At 35.2% G+C, this 18,808-nt stretch overlaps 2 protein-coding genes across 4 annotated transcripts; one reads left to right on the top strand and one right to left on the bottom strand.

Moving 5' to 3' along the window:
* The first annotated feature begins 10,363 nt into the window (after positions 1–10,363).
* Positions 10,364–18,369, top strand: LOC125656593 (probable ATP-dependent DNA helicase RecS). Of its 3 annotated transcripts, none has more exons than XM_056145475.1 (4): positions 10,364–10,696; positions 10,809–10,935; positions 11,631–11,801; positions 16,786–18,369. In XM_056145475.1, the coding sequence occupies exons 1-4, from the start codon at positions 10,621–10,623 to the stop codon at positions 16,793–16,795; spliced, it is 384 nt and encodes a 127-aa protein (XP_056001450.1). In that variant the 5' UTR covers positions 10,364–10,620; the 3' UTR covers positions 16,796–18,369. The 3 variants fall into 3 exon arrangements, with proteins under 3 accessions (XP_056001450.1, XP_056001448.1, XP_056001449.1); XM_056145473.1 differs by lacking the exon at positions 16,786–18,369 and adding an exon at positions 12,024–12,158; XM_056145474.1 differs by lacking the exon at positions 16,786–18,369 and adding an exon at positions 16,405–16,542 and having other exon boundaries at positions 10,365–10,696.
* Positions 14,750–16,653, bottom strand: LOC130048570 (uncharacterized). The gene is made up of 3 exons (XM_056145472.1): positions 16,414–16,653; positions 15,431–16,295; positions 14,750–15,342 (listed from the first exon to the last, which is right to left on the bottom strand). Exons 1-3 carry the CDS (start codon positions 16,651–16,653, stop codon positions 14,987–14,989), a joined length of 1,461 nt encoding a protein of 486 aa, XP_056001447.1. The 3' UTR covers positions 14,750–14,986.
* Positions 18,370–18,808: the final 439 nt, after the last annotated feature.

Here is an 18,808-nt window from a genome sequence, read left to right as displayed (position 1 = left end):
TTTAATTCACACCATCATTACAAATATAGCTAACAACTGCAAGACTTGTAAAATAGTCTCTCTAGCAAAACAGGTTTAAAGAGCTTGTCGAAGAATTTTTTTAAATCAGATATCATATTTGATATGAGGTTGTCATCTCTTTCAATGTTTAAATACATAATATCTTTCAAAGTGTAAATAATCAAATCACATATCTTCCTCCCTGAACACAATAACTGGCCTTGAATCTGATAATACTAGTAACAGTTGTGTGTTTTGTCTAAAATAACACAGTTATCTCCATGTTGTAGGTACGGCAAGTTAGATGTTGAAATATCCTCATTATGTATACTGTATGGACATTTCACTTCGATGATGGCATCATCACTGATGATACCATAGGGTGGTGCACCGAGGAAAGGATATTCTTTCGAAACAAAAATGCCACATTGTTGTATTTTACAGTCATAGTCTTTCTCGTATTGCCTGATTGCAACGGTTGCATGTTTTTGGCCATGATATATCGCAGGAATAAATATGTTTCTGGCAGTCTGTAATGATTTCGCAAGTTTAGAATGATCCGTCTTTTCTGTGGCCTTGCAAATTCTGCCAAATTCTGATGCCTCTTTGGTGGCTCTTCTTTCCATAGAGGATTTCGACTTTGACCACGAGAGTTAATTTCAAGGAATGATTTCTGCAATTCATTTTTTTCACCAACACAGATTGAGTTCAAGAACATGTCCTCTGGGGTATGCTTCAGGTAGTCGTGGTCATGAGCAACTGCATGTGAATTTGCTGGTGGAAATAAATGGGATATTGGCATGGATGTTATTTCATCGAAATTCAAACACACATTCCTGAAATAGTCCTTGTAAGAATTGTTATTTCTGTACTGTGGAGTTCGAGGGTCAAATAGAATATATGTGACCTGATATGCACCAAGAATATTGAGGTCTTGAGCCTTCAAGAGGGACCCTGTAAACTTATTCGTGTGATGAAATGTCATCAATTTCTGTGTACATGAATCCTCAAAATTAACCTCTCCAGTCTTGCTAAATACATGTATGGCATAGAGTACAATGCTAATATGCTTACAGTGTGCATATGGACCCATTCCTGCACCACACTCACATTGGGCCTCTTCTATTTGTTGTTCTTCCTTGGAAAGATTTATGTCCACCAGATATGTCACCGATCTTTTCATTTCAGCTCTACATACACTTCGAATAAAGTCAAAATCTTGTGTAGAACTCACACGGATGTAACACAGATATTTTTCTCTGTACAGATCTAGTACTTTTTTGTCAAGACTTTTATCAAATATGCCAAGATATCTGTCTATTTCTTCTCTTTGGATTTTGCATACTTTGTCTTCACTATGTAGGTCACTGTACTATGTTATATCAGGAATAGACATGCTGAAGTCAAACCCTGTTTTCCTTTGATTTCCCAAAGTCATTATTTCTGTCATAAGCCTCCAACCTATCAAAAGAATTTAATTTTTCATATAATGATTTGAAAACCACTTGTTTATTTTTAGACAGTAGGTATTAAGTTTACTTTTATTGCATTGAATACACATTGAAGTTAATTCATAATTATTACTTCAATATGTAACCATGGTAATGGACCAACTTCAAAAATTGTAGATAATTGAAGATAAACAAAAAACTTCTTTTCTTTTTTAAATCATAAAAAACAAACGAACAATATTTTCTTCCTTAAGATTGCTAATTCAAATATTTCAAAAACAATGGAATTCAATGCAAATTAGTAGATAAAAATGAAATATTCCACTTGGTTTTCTCCAGATCATTTAGCATATCAAACTCTGCTTGTAAAGTTATTGTCTATACTGTTAATTTACAATTAGGCAACAGTATCGACAGTAACAGTGTAAACAATTCATTTCTAATCTCATTTCATGCAGTAAAGACACTAATGGGTGTCCCCCTATACCCCCCCCCCCCCCTCCCCCGGTCATTCACCATTTTATAAGCCGTTTGTACTTTGTGCACACCGGCCAAAAATTTAATTACAATAATTGGTGAAGCAAAGAATATTTTTCAATGAAATATATATCACAAACCGTGAAAGTTGACTCATTTATGGTACTAAAACCGTGAAAGTTTACTCATTTATGGTACTATGACAAAAATTACTAGTAGTGTATCACAGTTCAACACATATTACTACAATAGGTGAATACAGATTATTATTCTGAAATTAATAGATGCTACTGTGTTTTATATGAAATGTATCTAAAACTTTCTTTGAGAACTTACCTATGGCTCATAATTTCCAGTCAGAATACAATTCTTTTGTCAAAATAATTCTCGGATGTTTAAGGAAAGTGACATCTTGAATGTATCTTTGTGCTTCAACTATACTAGTTTGTGTATTCGCTTGCATATTTCACTAAGCCTAACAGTATCACGATATCGTGTCAGACATGCATACCATATCATATTTACCTTTCGATTAATTCCTTCTTTCGCCCAGAAACTCTAGCATTTTTCTTTCTTAATTCTTTTTTCAGCTGCTGCAAGGGCATGCCATCATATTTTGATATCATTGCCATGATTGCGACATAAAACTTTGAAAATGTTTTCTGGTAGGCTGGTACGCGTAGCGTCATATAGCGAAAGGACCAAGTTAGTTGCAGTGTCGCCTATGTTTAAAAGAGCGATAACTCGCCGATGACGACCATTCTCATCACTGGGTTCTCTCTTCCATCAATAAAAACTGGGCGCCACCAGATAACTGAAAAATTGTTGAGTGTGGTGGAAAACATCAATCAATCAATCATCAAAGTGGAAAATATCAATTTTATTCCAAAGCAAATTCGAATGGGATGCAAAATACTACTCATAAATGGATATCTAGAATATGCCATGGAATTCGAAAACTGACTGATGTTGGTTTGGGGATGATGAACAAACTGAAAATTCGTAAACAGAACCATTCAACCTTTGTCTATCACTTGGCTGCATTCGCCATTACTGTATGAATTGTGCAATTTGCAGAGATGTCCGAACAGCTTTAAACATTGTAAAAGTGCTTCCCTCCTCTGCAATTCTGAAACTGTAATCATTCATATCAAAATGTTATGAAAATATGCACGTCATATTGAATGATGTAAAACTTATACGGTACCAATTTTGATGCACCAGATGCTCATTTCGACAAATAGTTCTCTTCAGTGATGCTCAACCGAAATGTTTGAAATCCGAAATAACAATGAAGTTTTAGAGCTATTATAGCCATTCGTCTAAGGATAAGAGCTATGCATGAGGGAGATAATCATTAATTTTGAAATGAATTTCTAAATTTTATAACAGCAATTAAATATACATCCGTATTTTCAAGCTAGTAACGAAGTACTTAGCTACTGGGCTGTAGAGACCCTCGGGGACTAACAGTCCACCAGCAGAGGCCTCGACCCAGGGATCATAATGTAAAACTTATGCGGTGTGTTTATTGGGAAATGCGTGACATCGGGATAATACTAAGTATTATGATAAATGTACATTTAAGTCACAGAAGAATTATCACAGTGAATGTAACTGTGCATGTTTGAGAATACTGATACTACACCGATCCATTCATGTTCCTGGCCTTATATTTTGACCAATGAAATGCGTTGAAAAAATAAGCCCCGCCCACCACCACGAGCCTCGGACAAACATCGGACATCCGCCATTGTTTTGTATAGTAAACACAGTAGCGTATCGACCGATTATGTGTTAATAATACAGTGTGTATGCATCTTTTTTGTATGAGGAATGATTATACATTTTTCTCTGGAATCTGTAAATTACACAGTAGGTATCCAGACAAACTCAATGGAGCCAAATTCACACCATTTCCATCAACGAAAGACAGACTTGCAGAAGTGTACATGCCGTTTATTGCTTTATGTCACAGGCCTCAAAATCAGCTAAATGTCCACAAAATAACGAAGATATGTATCTATGAACTCGGTTAGATGTTTTGTTGTTTATCGTACTACGCAGACATTTATAATCCAGGCACATAGCATCGTTTTCCGGAGGGGGGGGGGGGGGTCACTTGCTGATACAAATCTTCAATTTTTATGTAACTAAATACTTTCTTTTTACAACTATCACAAAACGGGAGGGTCAGAGAAAGTGTATATCAGTATATCATAGCTGAAAAAGAAGAAAAACTGTCATTGTAAGGATAAAAGGGGTCGATACGTTGTCACACTGCACTGAGCACTACATGCATGCACAGGGGCTAAGCCCGTTTTGGGCCCGAACTCTGTAATACCATAAATATAGAAAGGGGTCTAACTTTGACACAGATAAAAAACTAACCACTCGCTTCAAATGTCTAAAAAAAATCTTAAACTAGGTAAGCTATGCGTAATTTGTCGTTTTCCTTGCATAGATTAATGTTTTAACTACTTGCATGCCAAATTTCAAGTCACTGGTTCTTACAATAACAAAGATATACGTCATCGTTCTCTCGATTTCACTTGTTTATTTTTACTAGGACATTTACCGGTCCAGGTCACGGAGTCGTTTCTCGCCTGTGACAGCAGCGAAATTCAGACTAGTATGGAAGATTTCGGACCTGTCAATTAAAATTTCACATCAATTATACGCTTACTTCCTCATATTTTAATATTGTTCTTCGTGTAGACGTTACACGACTTATTTTCCCTCAGCAGCATCAACTGTTGACAAGAGCTGCCGTTTTTTTGAACGCACTAAATACCCGATAGACTTAAAATCTCAAATACCTTAAAACTGATTAAAACATTATTCTTGTGATATTGCACTTAGAGAAGGAAATTGAACATTTTTTCTTGGCTTTTTTTTAATTTTTTGTTTTTGTTTATTCTATTTCATTTTGATTATTATTACCCATTTTCCCCTTCTTTAAAGTTTTAGACATTTCGGGTATTTAGTGTGTTCATTAAAATGGCCGATCTTGTCAACAGTTGATGCTGCTGAGGAAAAATAAGTCGTGTAACGTCTACACGAAGAATATTATTAACGTATGAGGAAGTAAGTAGTGTATAATTGATGTGAAATTTTAATTGACAGGTCCGAAATCTTCCATACTAGTCTGAATTTCGCTGCTGTCATATGCGAGAAACGACTCTGTGGCCTGGACCGGTAAATGTCCTAGTAAAAATAAACAAGTGAAATCGAGAGAACAATGACGTATATCTTTGTTATTTTAAGAACCAGTGACTTGAAATTTGGCATGCAAGTAGTTAAAACATTAATCTATGCAAGGAAAACGATAAATTACGCATAGCTTACCTAGTTTAAGATTTTTTAGGCATTTGAAGCGAGTAGTTAGTTTTTTATCTGTGTCAGAGTTAGACCCCTTTCTATATTTATGGTATCACAGAGTTCGGGCCCAAAACGGGCTTACCCCCTATGCATGCATGTTTACAAAGTTGTAAAAACATGCAACGAAACTCCAGTGTTTAAAGATCGTACTGTGCTTGTTAGCCATGGATTACATACTGATGAGATTGATAATTAATGCAAACATTCGTATAAATGTATCAGTTAAACCTAATAGCGAATGTTTCAACAAAACCTAAACGATGATCCTACAGGGATCTGTGAAAGTAATTTTGTTTTGTATTCTTAGCAATATGATGAGCTAATATACATGAATACGAAGTCCTGTCACTCCTGTCAGTGTGTGATGTTGAATAGGAGGAAGTGCACCTGTCAGGATACATATGGAGATTGGAAAGAACAATAAAACAATTCAAGTGCTTTAAACTTTTCAGTACAAAATATTACTTCACTACATGGTTTAAAAATGTTGACTCATAATCTTTAATCAATATTAATGTATATTTTATCAGAAGTTATGAGAGAGAAAATAGTAGGTAAGAAATATCAAAACCGTTCAATATTACATGTATATACATTTGTTTTAATTACTGAATTTCAAAGACCATATTTATTGAAGATGCTTCAAAAATCACCCTAGGTAATGTTATTTATAATCAATGTGATGAAGAGACTGTATTAGTGATATTTGAAGAAGAAATCCAACCAATGGATTGTTGTCAGTCTGACTAAAGCCAGCCCCTACTAATTGTTGCCAACCAATATGCTTATTGCAATAAAATATTTTTGTGAGTAAATGTTGTTGTTTTTTATTGGCATTTATTGGGTTACGATTTTAGAAACCCTACATTCCAATCTAAACCAGTAGATATATGGGTTATTATATAGGTATGTAAATTTAACAGTATCCATACAACAAGAACTCACAAATAAAAGAAGAAAAAAGGAGGACAGGACATTAATTTAAAAAACATTGCCACAATACCCTGGCTACATATCCTTATAATATTGTACAAGTCTATTTTTGCAGCAAATATAAAAGTGGCAGTAGTAGATCAAGTTTAAGCAAAATATCATAAAAAATTGCATCAGGAATTTTATATGAATTAATGGAAAATTTCGTAACACCTTTCATCTCGAAGGTTCGAAATCATTAATGATTGTGATCATCCTATTGCTACGTGTATTTTATTAAAATAAACGGAATTGCTAGTGAATGACATTGGTGTTTATTTATAATTCAATTTGATTTGATTTGTGTACATCAACGAATTTCTTCCATGGATTTGGTTTGGACTTTGAAAATACCATGGATGCAGGTTGAAAAACCTCCTAGGTCATATTCTAAAAACCATTTAAAATAAGAGGAAAAATGTTTTATATTACAAAGGGATAAGAGTAACCTATAAGTTTGTTTTACTATAGAAATAATTCTAAATTAGAAGCCCACTTAGTCTAATTGTCCCTACCACTAATGAAGCAAACAAAGTTGCATGAAAGTTTTGGAGAAGTCTGGCTTAGTTTAAAATGTTTACCAGTGGCGGATTTAATATTCATCAAAATGGGCTAGGGACTCTAGGGTTTTGAGGCATTTTTTGTTAATTTTATGGGTTATTCTTGCTATTCTTTATACATTAAAAAATCAATAAATGACAATAAATAAATGATTTGTTTATTTCTATTCATTTGTCTGTAAGTATAATGTCAAAACTACTACTTTTATTTTGTCCGTCTAAATCCACCCCTGTTTACATTGCTGCACAGTTTATACCAATGTATATGAGAACATGTTCCAGAGAGTGTATTGAACAAGATTATTCATAATACCATTGTGTAGGCTAGTGTAATTGTTGCTGTTCGTATTTTACAAATAGTTAAATGCAGACAACTGCAATCTACATGTATTATAGGGCCAAGATAAATGTATACTTGTACATGTATATTTGTTTATATTTTCATCCTGCCCCTTGAGGGTCATTGATTGGAAAATAAAATATGTTCTATGTTCTATAAATCTAATGATTCAAAAGAGAAGAATGCGGAAGCACTAATTTTAACATCCAAATCTGAACACGTCTTCAGTCTGTAAGTGGGTGATCGTCAACTTATCGAATTAACCGAAACTGTAATCATTACGACATGTTAACAAATTTTAATCAGTCTACTGACAAAGGAATGTAAATTATGGAATAAATATATGAAAACAAATCTCAACAGCCTGTTTGGCAAAAGTAATGAGAATTAAGCATTACAAATCCCGAGTGAGGGTCGTCATCCTAGAACGCGGGGCCTGTCGTTTCGATGTGATTTCTACGCTTTTGTGAGTGGAATGAAATAATTTGAAAGCATATAAATAAAAATGAATGATCAAAATCAACCCTTCTCCTTCACACGGGATGAAATGACGACCCTTTTAAAGTAATCTAACAAAAGTTTAACCGGGATTATCTCGAAAGCGATTGCAGCCGCCGCCTTGTCCGAGTCTCCGTTGTTGCTATGACGTAACCATGGTGGGCGGGGTTTGTGCTGCGACAGTGGATCGGTGTATTGATATACACGCCAAAGAGGTCTGAAACCAAATATCTTTTATTATTTTGGCTGTTTGTCAAATACGCAAACTTCAATTGCTCCAATAGTATCCTGATTTGTTCCAATATTCCTGTCGTCTCGGTATCGTGTTAAACAATGGAAGTAATATGCAACAATATATCGTTAATAATTCAACTTTAGTTCATGTATATAAAGCGACTGTAAGTCAGACAGCAGATTGTGACTTCTGTAAGTCAGACAACAGATTGTGACTTCTGTCGTGGTCTGTGAGTTTTCTGATCACTACTTAATTTGATCTGTGCTAATAATTGTGTTGGTTCGCTTCCTGACAAAATGAAAGCCGTCACTATATTCATTCACTGTTTCCTGTACGTCAGTCTGTGTACTTTGTCAAAAGCAGATATAAAAACCCAACGCTACCCGAGGGACGCTTCACTTGACAACAAAATGTCGAATGTCAGCCTCGTGGCAATACATCATTCGGAATCCCTCACCCAATGTTCCTCGATATGTTGTGGTGAAACTTGTGCACGTTTTGGTTTTAATCCCCAACTACAGAAGTGCCGTATCCATCAGTCAAGTGACCCAGCAGACATGACCATCAACGAAATAGGATGGATGAACTTTTATCCTGAAGGTATGTTGTCTCACAGCCCTCGTTTTTCTTTAGAGCTGAACTCCCCTAGGCAATTACTGTGCTCATGAATATATTGCATATCAAAGTCAACATTTCCCTAATTCTATGGTTATTATAACGATCTAGTTCGTCAATACAACCTATCATTGGGTCAACGTGCTGTCTGACGTGTTTCATACCAATTGTTAGGCCGTTCTTCGCACACTGATTTTGACTACGGATAATTCCGTTTACCTTATCAGGATGTAGGGCTCGCGGCGGGTATGACCGGTCGACAGGGGATGCTTACTCCCCCTAGGCACCTGCCCCTACCTCTGGTATATCCAGGGACTGGGATTGCCCAACTCTCTATTTTGTATCCATAATAGGAGTTATGAGATTGATCACTGTTTGTTATCTTCACCTTTCATTTTGATGTGTGCCCCATCACATTCTCGTTTTGAAATATACAACACATAACTGCCCTAAGTGAGGAAATACTCAAAAAAACAGAAAATTTCACTTTATTTTAATACCCTCTTCCGTCCCTGCCCGGGGTCGAACTCACGACCTGCAGAATAAATCTCCTGGCTGCACGTGGCCAGCGCGCTAGACCGCTTGACCATCTAGATTAATCAAAAACTTGCTTTCAATGAAAGTAGTGAATGGACTGAATAGTGAATGGTAGTGGAAATGGTTGAATCAATGAATTGTATCCCTGTATCTCATTTAGAACGTTTAGGATAATTTGGATAGAGGTACTCTTAATTTCTAAAATCTTTGTCAACAATTCCCAGGCGATTTTAAAGTTAACGTCTTCTCTCGCAGACCACGTGTTTAAAAAATAGTTTACATGCCGGAATAAATCGTCTTCGGTTGCAAAACATTTACATTCTGATACGTTATACAAAAAATGCATTAAAATTCGTACATCAGCATGTGCATTCATCTGAACTACAACTTTATACCATTAGTAGCTGACCATGTCTTTCTTTCAGTGCGTCTGAATTATCTGCATAAAAGCTGTATGGGGATTTTACAAAGTGACCCAGGCTCCAGTGCTCGAGCTGGGCTTCGCCTAGTTAGAATAATCTAACTGTGTCTCGGGACAGGCCCTCACCACAGTTAGAATACCTACTATATACCCGTAATGTAGCAGAAAATTGCGGAATCGCTCCAAAACGATTTTAAACTTATCAAAGAATAAATGCGTACATTTAAAGTTAAATTTATATACAACTAACCTCATTGGTAATTTGTAAGTCCTTAACACTGTAAAAAATCGTATAATAATATTGTAAACTCAATACTTTGAAATGTCACTTTTCTCGATTCGAACTGACTGCCATTTTACCGGAAACTGCCATCGGAACACCCTGCTGTTTTCGAAAAACGAACGCTTACCTAATTTGCAAATAAGACCGGCCCACTACCATATAAGGCATTGGTGAAAAAAAACAACGGTTTATACACATGGCGTGGAGACAGAAAGTTGACGATCTGCTGCGGGTACACAATTTCCCGGTCAAATTAAAAGAAGAACAGATAGAGATACTTTCTGCAGTGTTTGAGGGAAAGGATGTGTTTGCCCAGCTTCCTACTGGCTATGGAAAAAGCCTGATTTACACACTCATCCCACTTCTGCTGGACAAACTTCACGTAAATATTAGCATGATTATGTAACATTTCTTCACTACAGTGAAAGTGCTCTGTACTAATGTAATAGCACCTCTAATTATGAAACTTTTAGTTTGTTGTAAAAATGTGCCATTATGATAGTTTTGTATGGAACTTTAATTTAACCATAGACATAGTCTTCAAAATAAAGATTTTGGTTCTAATGAGTATCAGAGATTATTATGTCTGTGAATATACAAAAATAGCATTATACATGTTATATAGATATCAGGTTTTGAACATGAATGTAATTTTGCTTCCTGAGCCTCTGGTTAGGGTTTCGAACACAAATATTAATGTAACAAAAGTTAAATAACTTTCTTTTTTCTTCCTGTCATCACAATTTTGCAACACAATTTTATGACACCTTGATAATAGCTAGTATTGTGGGTTTTTTTCTAAGTGGAATGCAAGCACACAATTCTTGTAATTTCTCCTTTGCGAGCTTTAATGCAGGATCAGGTGCAATCACTGAATGCCCACAATGTGAAAGCTAGAGCTCTTTTGGACACCACTTCATTGGAAGGTACATATAATGCATCAGAATTAAAAACAAAACAAAACTATGCACCTCTAACTTAAGATTACATGTTGTACACTGTCACAATATCCTAAATGTTTTTTTTTTTTTATTTCAGAACTTGAAGGTAGCAGCATTTTATTTTCCTCCCCTGAAGCTGCAGTATTGCCGAAATGGAAGAAAATAATTAGGAAAACAGCTATTTCAGTTGTTGTGTTTGATGAGGCTCACTGCATATCACAATGGTAGGTGATACTGGGTTTTTTTATGACATGTGTTTACTTATGTATGGTCCTTTGTTTGAATGATTTCATATGTTCTGTATTTGTACATATTTCATATCTTTACATTTGGCATACTAGATTATGTTAGAACATTAATGTCTACATGAGAATGAAAATACATTCGACAACATACAAAATCCAATTATATGTTGCATTTAAAGAAAATTATTTCTAATAATAAACGGTCAAAGAAAATCATGCAATAAACATTAAAGCTTAAAAAGATATATAAAAATTCAGAACATTCCAAGTTACCTATATGCAGTAAATTAATGTATTCTATGCTCAAAAGAAAGTTTCAAGAATAGACAAGTAATTATATGCTAAATTTTAACAACTGACCACTGCAGCAGTTTCTTTTAATAGAAACTGGAAGACATATGAAAATATCTTGATTATGCGCAAAAATTTATTTTTCTTTTTTCATGATGCAATTTCAATAGGAAATCTTGATTCAGAAATATACCAAGTCCAAATCATGAGGTCATACCATCATGTTAGTATTGTAATAATTACAAAATCTGCCTATGCCTCAATATTGTTTGTGTGTGTATATATGGATATATATATATATACATACACACATCTATTATATAGCCAGACCCAATCAAATTTAATATTGTAATTTATGCATTAATGATGATTATTTATTGTAGGGGTCTTGACTTTAGACCAGACTACCGAAAGGTATCCACACTGCAGAGTTGGCTGTCTGCTCCAACTCTTGTGTTGACTGCCACTGCTACAGCAGATATCCAGAAAGACATATATGAAGTGTTGGGGATGACCGAGGACAGCACTAAAGTCATTGCTCTTTTACCAGACAGGTAAGCATTTTTAATGCTGTACCCAATAAATTGCCTATTTATCATGTATATCATTATCCTCGGAGTACAGGTTCCAACTCCAGGATGTTGGTATACATAGTGTTTGATGTAAAACATTGCTATTTTTTTTAAAAATGCTATTGATACTAAAATGAAACAAAGTTGATATTTAGAAGGAATAGATAGTCGTTTACTAAATTTGTAAATTTCAATTTTGCTTAGATATGCAGAAGAGGAATTTCATAGAATTTGCACTACTGATACTTTTTAAACTAGTACTCAGGTGACTCATAAGGTCTGTGGGCCTCTCGTTGTCTATCCTTTACAAAATTTGACACTAATTCCATGGTTAATTTTTTAGACCAAATATTTTCCTCCATGTGGAAAAAGTGACAGAAAACATAAAAGAAGCTCTGAAGTGGCTGTCAGGTCATTTTCATTCACAAGACCCAAACAACATCAGGAAGATGATTATGTATGTCAGATCTATAAACACTTGCCAACAGATTTTTAATTGGGTGTTAGATGATCTGGAAGACAAAGTGTTTTGTGGTGATAAAATTGCAGATAACAGAGTGGTGGAGATGTTTCACGCAAGTACGGATGAACAGTCAAAGGAGAGAATAATGGAAAACTTCATCTCGCCCGATGGACATTTGAAACTACTCATCTCCACTATTGCCTTCGGCATGGGAGTCAACATTCCCAATGTGGATATGGTGATTCATTGGGGAATCCCCCATGTTGATTCATTGGGGAATCCCCCCATCATCCCTGTCTTATTGGCAGGAGATTGGTCGGTGTGCCAGGGATGGGCGAAATGGATATGCTGTGTGCTACGCATACAAAAGGAGCATTACTAAATGCACCAGTGAAGGACTAAAATCGATGCTGGAAAAGGAATCTGCCACCACCCAGTGCATCAGGAAGGAAGTACTCAAGACTTTCAAATTGAAAGGTCTTTTAAAAACTGCCATTCCATCTCCAGAAGACTCACATGAAAACTGTAATGAACTATGTTTATGTTTTAAATGCAAGTGTTGCAGTGTATGCATGGAATCTTGTTCCTGTGAACACAAATCATCAAATTCTTTTGAAAAAATTTTGAGCACAAGTTGCTGAATTAACACTGTGAGTGCCCAACAGTTATACTGTCTGCTAAAGGGTTTTAAGGAGGTATACTACAGTTCGAATACGGCAGGGGTACATTTTTTCCCCACATTACTGTTTCACTAAAATAACACTAGTTGACTAATAAGTAATTTTGCATATTTTCAATTTCATAATATTGTACACATCCTCAACTTTTCATCCATGTAAATTTCTGTAATGTAGTATTCCTCCTTAAGTAGGTGATGTTTTTCATAGTGGCTTCTAATTGTTGTATAATATGCCTCCATTTGAAATCACAATCATAACCACAAAGTAGCAGTAGGAACTTGGAGTATATGTATAATCCAACTGTTTCACATATTGTTTATTAATATGTACCTTTTATGATGGTCAATATGAAAGGAATTTAGATGGTAGTACTTTTGAAGTTCACACAAAATAAACATCTGATCTTTACATTCATTCTGGGTTTCTTCCTTAATATTGTTACAAACTGAAATAGAAATCTGTTTTCTTATCATTTATATAGAGGGATTTCAAATACCAGTAACTACAATATAATGATGAAAACATAGTGTTTTAAACATTATGATGTCATCGTGGAAAACCTAGGTGGTTGTTGTTTTCACAAATGCTGCATAAGAAATTAAATTGCAGTCAAAATAACGAGATGTTTTATGTAAGAATGATATATACAAGAGAAAGTATAAATGTATTAGTTTTTACAGCATTTTAAATGATAGACTGAGATTTTCATGGAGCTCTAGCTGACTTGCAATATTCATCCCAATGTGAAAAGATTCAAAGTCCATCATATATAATTTTCTTACATAATCTATACTGCTTTGTGGCAAGTTGTACTTTGAAGAAATTGCAAGGTAACATCAAACAGCAACAATGTTTGTTATTAGATTCTTGATGCATTCTTCAAAGTAGAAATAAAGGCCCATGGGACACATTGCTCACTCGAGTAAACTTGGCCCTGAAGTTGGACTTTTTAAGGAGATTCCAATGAAATTTTTTGGGGCAACTTAACCTAAAGGTTATGGCATAATCCGACTTCAATTCACACATGGGGATGCTTCATTGTCAAAACTTTTTAAAAAAGATTTCCTGTCCTTACGGTAAATTTGATCCACCCAATTCCAAGTTCAATAATTTGAAGAAAATAAAAATATTGAATTCATAAAGCTTAGGAACATTATATTTTTTTTTATTTAATTTGTTGTGGTTCTGCAACAAAGAATCTGGTTGTTATTAATGTCATGAATATTCAAACTTCAATATCATGTTGGGGAGCCACTCGCGGGGAAGGGGGGGGGGGGAAGCAGAATTTAATGTACATCATGTAAGATATAAGGAAACTTGCATATAAATTTCAACTTTTCTGGCACAGTGGTTCTTAATATTTTTTAAATGACCCTGCCCTATTTTTTGCCCAAGTTTGATTAACACCTTAGAGTCCATTATTTGTACGCCTTGAATCGCCTTCACACAACAATGATTTATGCCAAATTTGATCAAAGGGGTTCACCGATTTGGGAGGAAGTAATGGATTAATATGAACAGTTTGCAGACAACTGGTCATCAGGAATTTCATCTCATGTGATCTAAACAGTGACAATAACTGTTACTAAACAGAATACATTGAATGAATGATTGCTTGTTTATTTAAAGAATGCAAAATCAATGATAGATAATCTTTTTTTACTTTGAAATTGAAGAACTAATTTTTTCAATGTTTATATATTCTTGGATTTTTCTTGAATGTTGTATACATAACAGCAAAAGCTCACAGTACAACTACCAGAAAATTTCATATTGTGAATTGAGCATGACAGTCATTTCAATTTTATTTTGATTAGTACACTACAACCCCAAAAAATGAGATTGGATTTTAACTGTCTAAAGAGGTTTCTTAAAATTTTAAGTCTTGCACATAAAGAACTAATGGACAAAAAAGAATTTGCAAATGATATACACATTCTGATAAGTTCGTTGGAAATAATGCAAGGTCAAAACGCCAATATATTTCAAATACAACATGAAAACTAAGTCTACAAAATTGTCCCCTATTCTAACATTTGATTTCTTCTCTTCAACTTCCTGCTCTCCTCTTTTCGTATTCTCTCCAGTCTTTCTCGAATGGTTTTGGGATGGGCTTTTGCATGTACATTTACGTCAACATCAGGAAAACTTTTATAATGTCTTCCTGGATGAGCACAAAAGATTTTCTCGGGAAGAAGCTCGATAAAGTCAGAAAAGTCTTTTGATCTATCAACTCCCCCACCCTTGTGGATAGTGCGTCCTGACATACCACTCACACTTATGTCGTACACCTTGGCAACCTCTTTCCCTATCCCAATCATTTGGCTGTGCCTTGCCACTGTGTCGGGTGTCAAGTGTCCTGCGGCATCTTTAACACTCTCTGAAAAATATAAAAAGATTTTTTGGAAATTGGAATGATTTACAGAGTAACTTCCATTAACAGAAGGATATTGAAAAAAATTGTTTACCTTTGTACTCCTTATTGAAGTACTCCATTTGCAAATCCATTTCAATGTTCTTCCCCAGTCCACCATTGGAACTGATGGTTCTGTTCCAAATCAATGTCTTTTGTAACCTAGGTGAAACTGCACCATTTACTGCTAGGAGCAGTCTGGTGCACAAGAGGAAGTATTTTGGGTGGTGTCTGGAAAAAAACTGCAGGAGATCAAATTTCCAATGGATTATCATCATCTTCCCATTGTTCTCCCTAATAGCATCTTTCCTTGACATCTGCGAAAGCCCTCGCCAGATGAGGAGAAGGACATAATCCATTTTAAAATCTGTTAAAGTGGTTGCCATCGTCTTTTTCTTTGTTCTTCTAGCTGACTTCTCTTTTTCACAATCAGTACTGCAATACCAAACACCCTCTGGAATGTCTTCCTCTTCCATTTCCACACACTCTATATGGAACCAGATTCCTCTTGTGCAGTTTTTGTTATTGCAAAAAATCATGATAGCTCCTGGCTTTTCCAACTTACAGATACAAAATGGATATAGCTCATTTTCTTGTGTCCTCTCGCCTGTTTTTGTAATTTTCTGAACAACAGATGATGTAGATTGAAATACACTGTCTATCACTTTGCTTGAAGTGTTGTGGAGGCATGAAACTTTATCATCCACATCTGGAACATCTGTCAGATTTTCCATGTCTAAAATGTTCAGAGCAAGCAAAGTGATATATCCCTCTGTACAAAACTCCAAGAATTCTTCATTGTAATTGAAAGATTCCTTCACATTTCCAGTAACATTTCTTTGCTCAAAGTAATTCTTTAAATGAAATAATGTTCCAACTTCCCTTGCACTCGTTCCTGTGTACAGTTCATCAAATATGTCCTACAGAAGATAGTACGAATAGACAGTGATACAAGTATAATAATATGTAATTCAGATTATAATTTGATAATGTACTCCACGCTCAAATTAGTATTTCATGTTTAAATAGATATGTTACCTGAAGAAGCAAACATCTCTTGTGCCATTCTTGAATGTTAGGTATCATCCCTTGAAGTTGCTGCCATTTTGTTGTCCCATTAACCCGAGCATTTTGAGCATCATTTACCCGTTCACAACTCAAGCCATCAGCATGAAGGGGTATTATCAAGGGTGAACCATCCGGTTTCATTGGAACATATTTATGGTATTCATTTACAATGTCGATGGTATCTGCAACTCTACTCTCATCTTTGTCCATAACACCAAGTAAAACCTACCAAGTACAATTTGTATAATGTTTTGATGTAATCAATGGTTTGGTCAATAATAAAATTCATATATAATATGTGTACAATTAGATTAACACCTACCATTTCACTTTTCTTTGTAGACAGTTGTGAATATTGATGAGGAATATGCCACAAAATCTTATCCTCCATTTCATTAAAAAATGGTATCCTTTTGCAAAGTATTCTTTCAACAAGCACTGTCATCTGTGACCTTAAGTCCACTTCATCTAATTCACAGGGAAGCAATTTGAACAGAGGAATATTCAGAATATCATCTGGAGAGGGTTGTTCATCACTGAGGTGAAGAGTGTTGATGCGATCTAAGGCTGCATATGCTTGCATCATATTGAACATCTTATTCTTTTTGTCCCTTGTCTGGTGCCTGACTGTAGTTTTTTGATTAACGTTATCAAAGCAGACAGAAAAACATGGTTTTCCTGGAATAAAGGCAGATATCAGTGGAAAGAACATTCATAGAAAGTCTGCTTCACAAATGTTATATTTGTGTGTTTCAATAATTATAAAATATTCAGACTTTAAACAAAACATTACCTCGAGGTTCTGATACGTTGTCAGAAGACGTGCTTAACCTACTACTTGGGTCATCAGAATCACTAGTTAATGATGGCCTCCTAAGTAGTGGAATGACAGGTTGACGCATAGGTGACTGAGAATGTCGCACAGGTGATTGAGCAGGTGTGTCCACTGACATTGGTGTTGAGCTCTCTGCATATGGAATAGTGTCTGCTGTGGAAATATCTGATGGTAGGAGTAAATGATCCGTGATTGAACTTCGCCATTCAAAGACTGTAGAATCAAAATTTCTCCTGATCCTGTCTACTGCATTCATAGTACCATGAATACCAACACACAGTCCCAAATGATTGAATCGGCTAAACAACTAAAATGACAAAACACATGTTTTTGAACACTGAAATGAATTCAGTTACTGATAATAATTAACATATTAATTTCCATATACATGCTTCTCCTAATGAAATATATTGCAACTTTATTATTTTATTTAATTTCTATTTTACCTGACGTTTACAACTTGCAAGCCACATTTGTAGGGCATTTAACTCCTGCAAGTTTGCCATTTTCTTCGGTTTTGTTTGGTATGCCAGAATGGACATGACTGTGCCTATGGTAGGTGCAGCTGAAATATGGGGTCTACCTCGTAGTGTCATTGTCTCCATTGTTCCTTTTGATGTCAGAGCGCCAAGTAAACAAGCAGTGAGTAGAGGACAATGCACCTTCATCTCATCAAGGAAATCATTCCATCTAAACTCTTTCCACTGTTGAATTCCTTTATGTGCCCCAAACTTTGAATTACTTTGTTTCAAGAAAATTCCCATCTCATCCTGAACAGCCTCTTTAGTGAGGGAGTAGATAGCTTTCAGGGCTCCAGATCTTGTGCTCATTAGCAGTTTTAATCCCCTCCTATACTGTCGCAGTCTGAGATAAGTCAATGCCCTATTGACATCTACCTCTGCCTTTGTTAGCTAAAAAATATTGATATTCTATATTATGAGATTGATCACTGAACATTATCTTCACCTTTTATTATGTCAGTATGTTAAATGAACAAAATGTGTTTTTGAAACAGTATCATATTTTGTACTTATCTGAACATTTAACTTAGATGCATGACATTATGTTTCAAAACAAGCATATACTGTTTACCTTTTTCTTTTAATCTGTGGGTATTGTGTCTGAGACATGCTCTCACCACTTCCTGATGGTACCTCTTGTGACTATGTAACATAGAAATAAATGTTTGTTTTCATACTTAGTCTCAGTGATAATTTTACATAAACTGAAAATATATATATAATTTGTTTTAGTTAAAAAGAAATGTCTCCTCAGCTCCACAATTTGAAAGTGTTCCAAATTACACCCCTTCCTCTTAACGTACATACTGCAATTGGGAGGAGAAAACACAAGCAGGAGCACAAGACATTTTGATCTGCACTTTGTGCAATGAGGAAAAAGATGGGGGAAAGATTCAGCATCGATGTGACCAATGTCATTGCTGTCAGTCAGAAAGTGAACATACCCTTGAATAATTATGAAATATAGCTATAAAACACTCTTCTTTGATCCACTGTGAATTGTTGGAAA

This window comes from Ostrea edulis, chromosome 7, assembly GCF_947568905.1.
Source record: "Ostrea edulis chromosome 7, xbOstEdul1.1, whole genome shotgun sequence".
NCBI classification, from domain to species: domain Eukaryota; kingdom Metazoa; phylum Mollusca; class Bivalvia; order Ostreida; family Ostreidae; genus Ostrea; species Ostrea edulis.
The sequence above is the reverse complement of the archived record's forward strand: the minus strand, read 5'-3'. Positions and strand labels throughout refer to the sequence as shown.

Excerpts from the sequence above, each read along its gene's own strand:
- LOC125656593 (XM_056145473.1), top strand. The coding sequence starts at position 10,621 with ATGCAGGATCAGGTGCAATCACTGAATGCCCACAATGTGAAAGCTAGA. Across the intron at positions 10,936-11,630 it reads GCTCACTGCATATCACAATG|GGGTCTTGACTTTAGACCAG; the intron begins GTAGGTGATACT and ends TATTTATTGTAG. Across the intron at positions 11,802-12,023 it reads ATTGCTCTTTTACCAGACAG|ATATGCAGAAGAGGAATTTC; the intron begins GTAAGCATTTTT and ends AATTTTGCTTAG.
- LOC130048570 (XM_056145472.1), bottom strand. The coding sequence starts at position 16,653 with ATGGACAAAGATGAGAGTAGAGTTGCAGATACCATCGACATTGTAAAT. Across the intron at positions 16,296-16,413 it reads AGAGATGTTTGCTTCTTCAG|GACATATTTGATGAACTGTA; the intron begins GTAACATATCTA and ends TATCTTCTGTAG. Across the intron at positions 15,343-15,430 it reads CTTCAATAAGGAGTACAAAG|AGAGTGTTAAAGATGCCGCA; the intron begins GTAAACAATTTT and ends TATATTTTTCAG.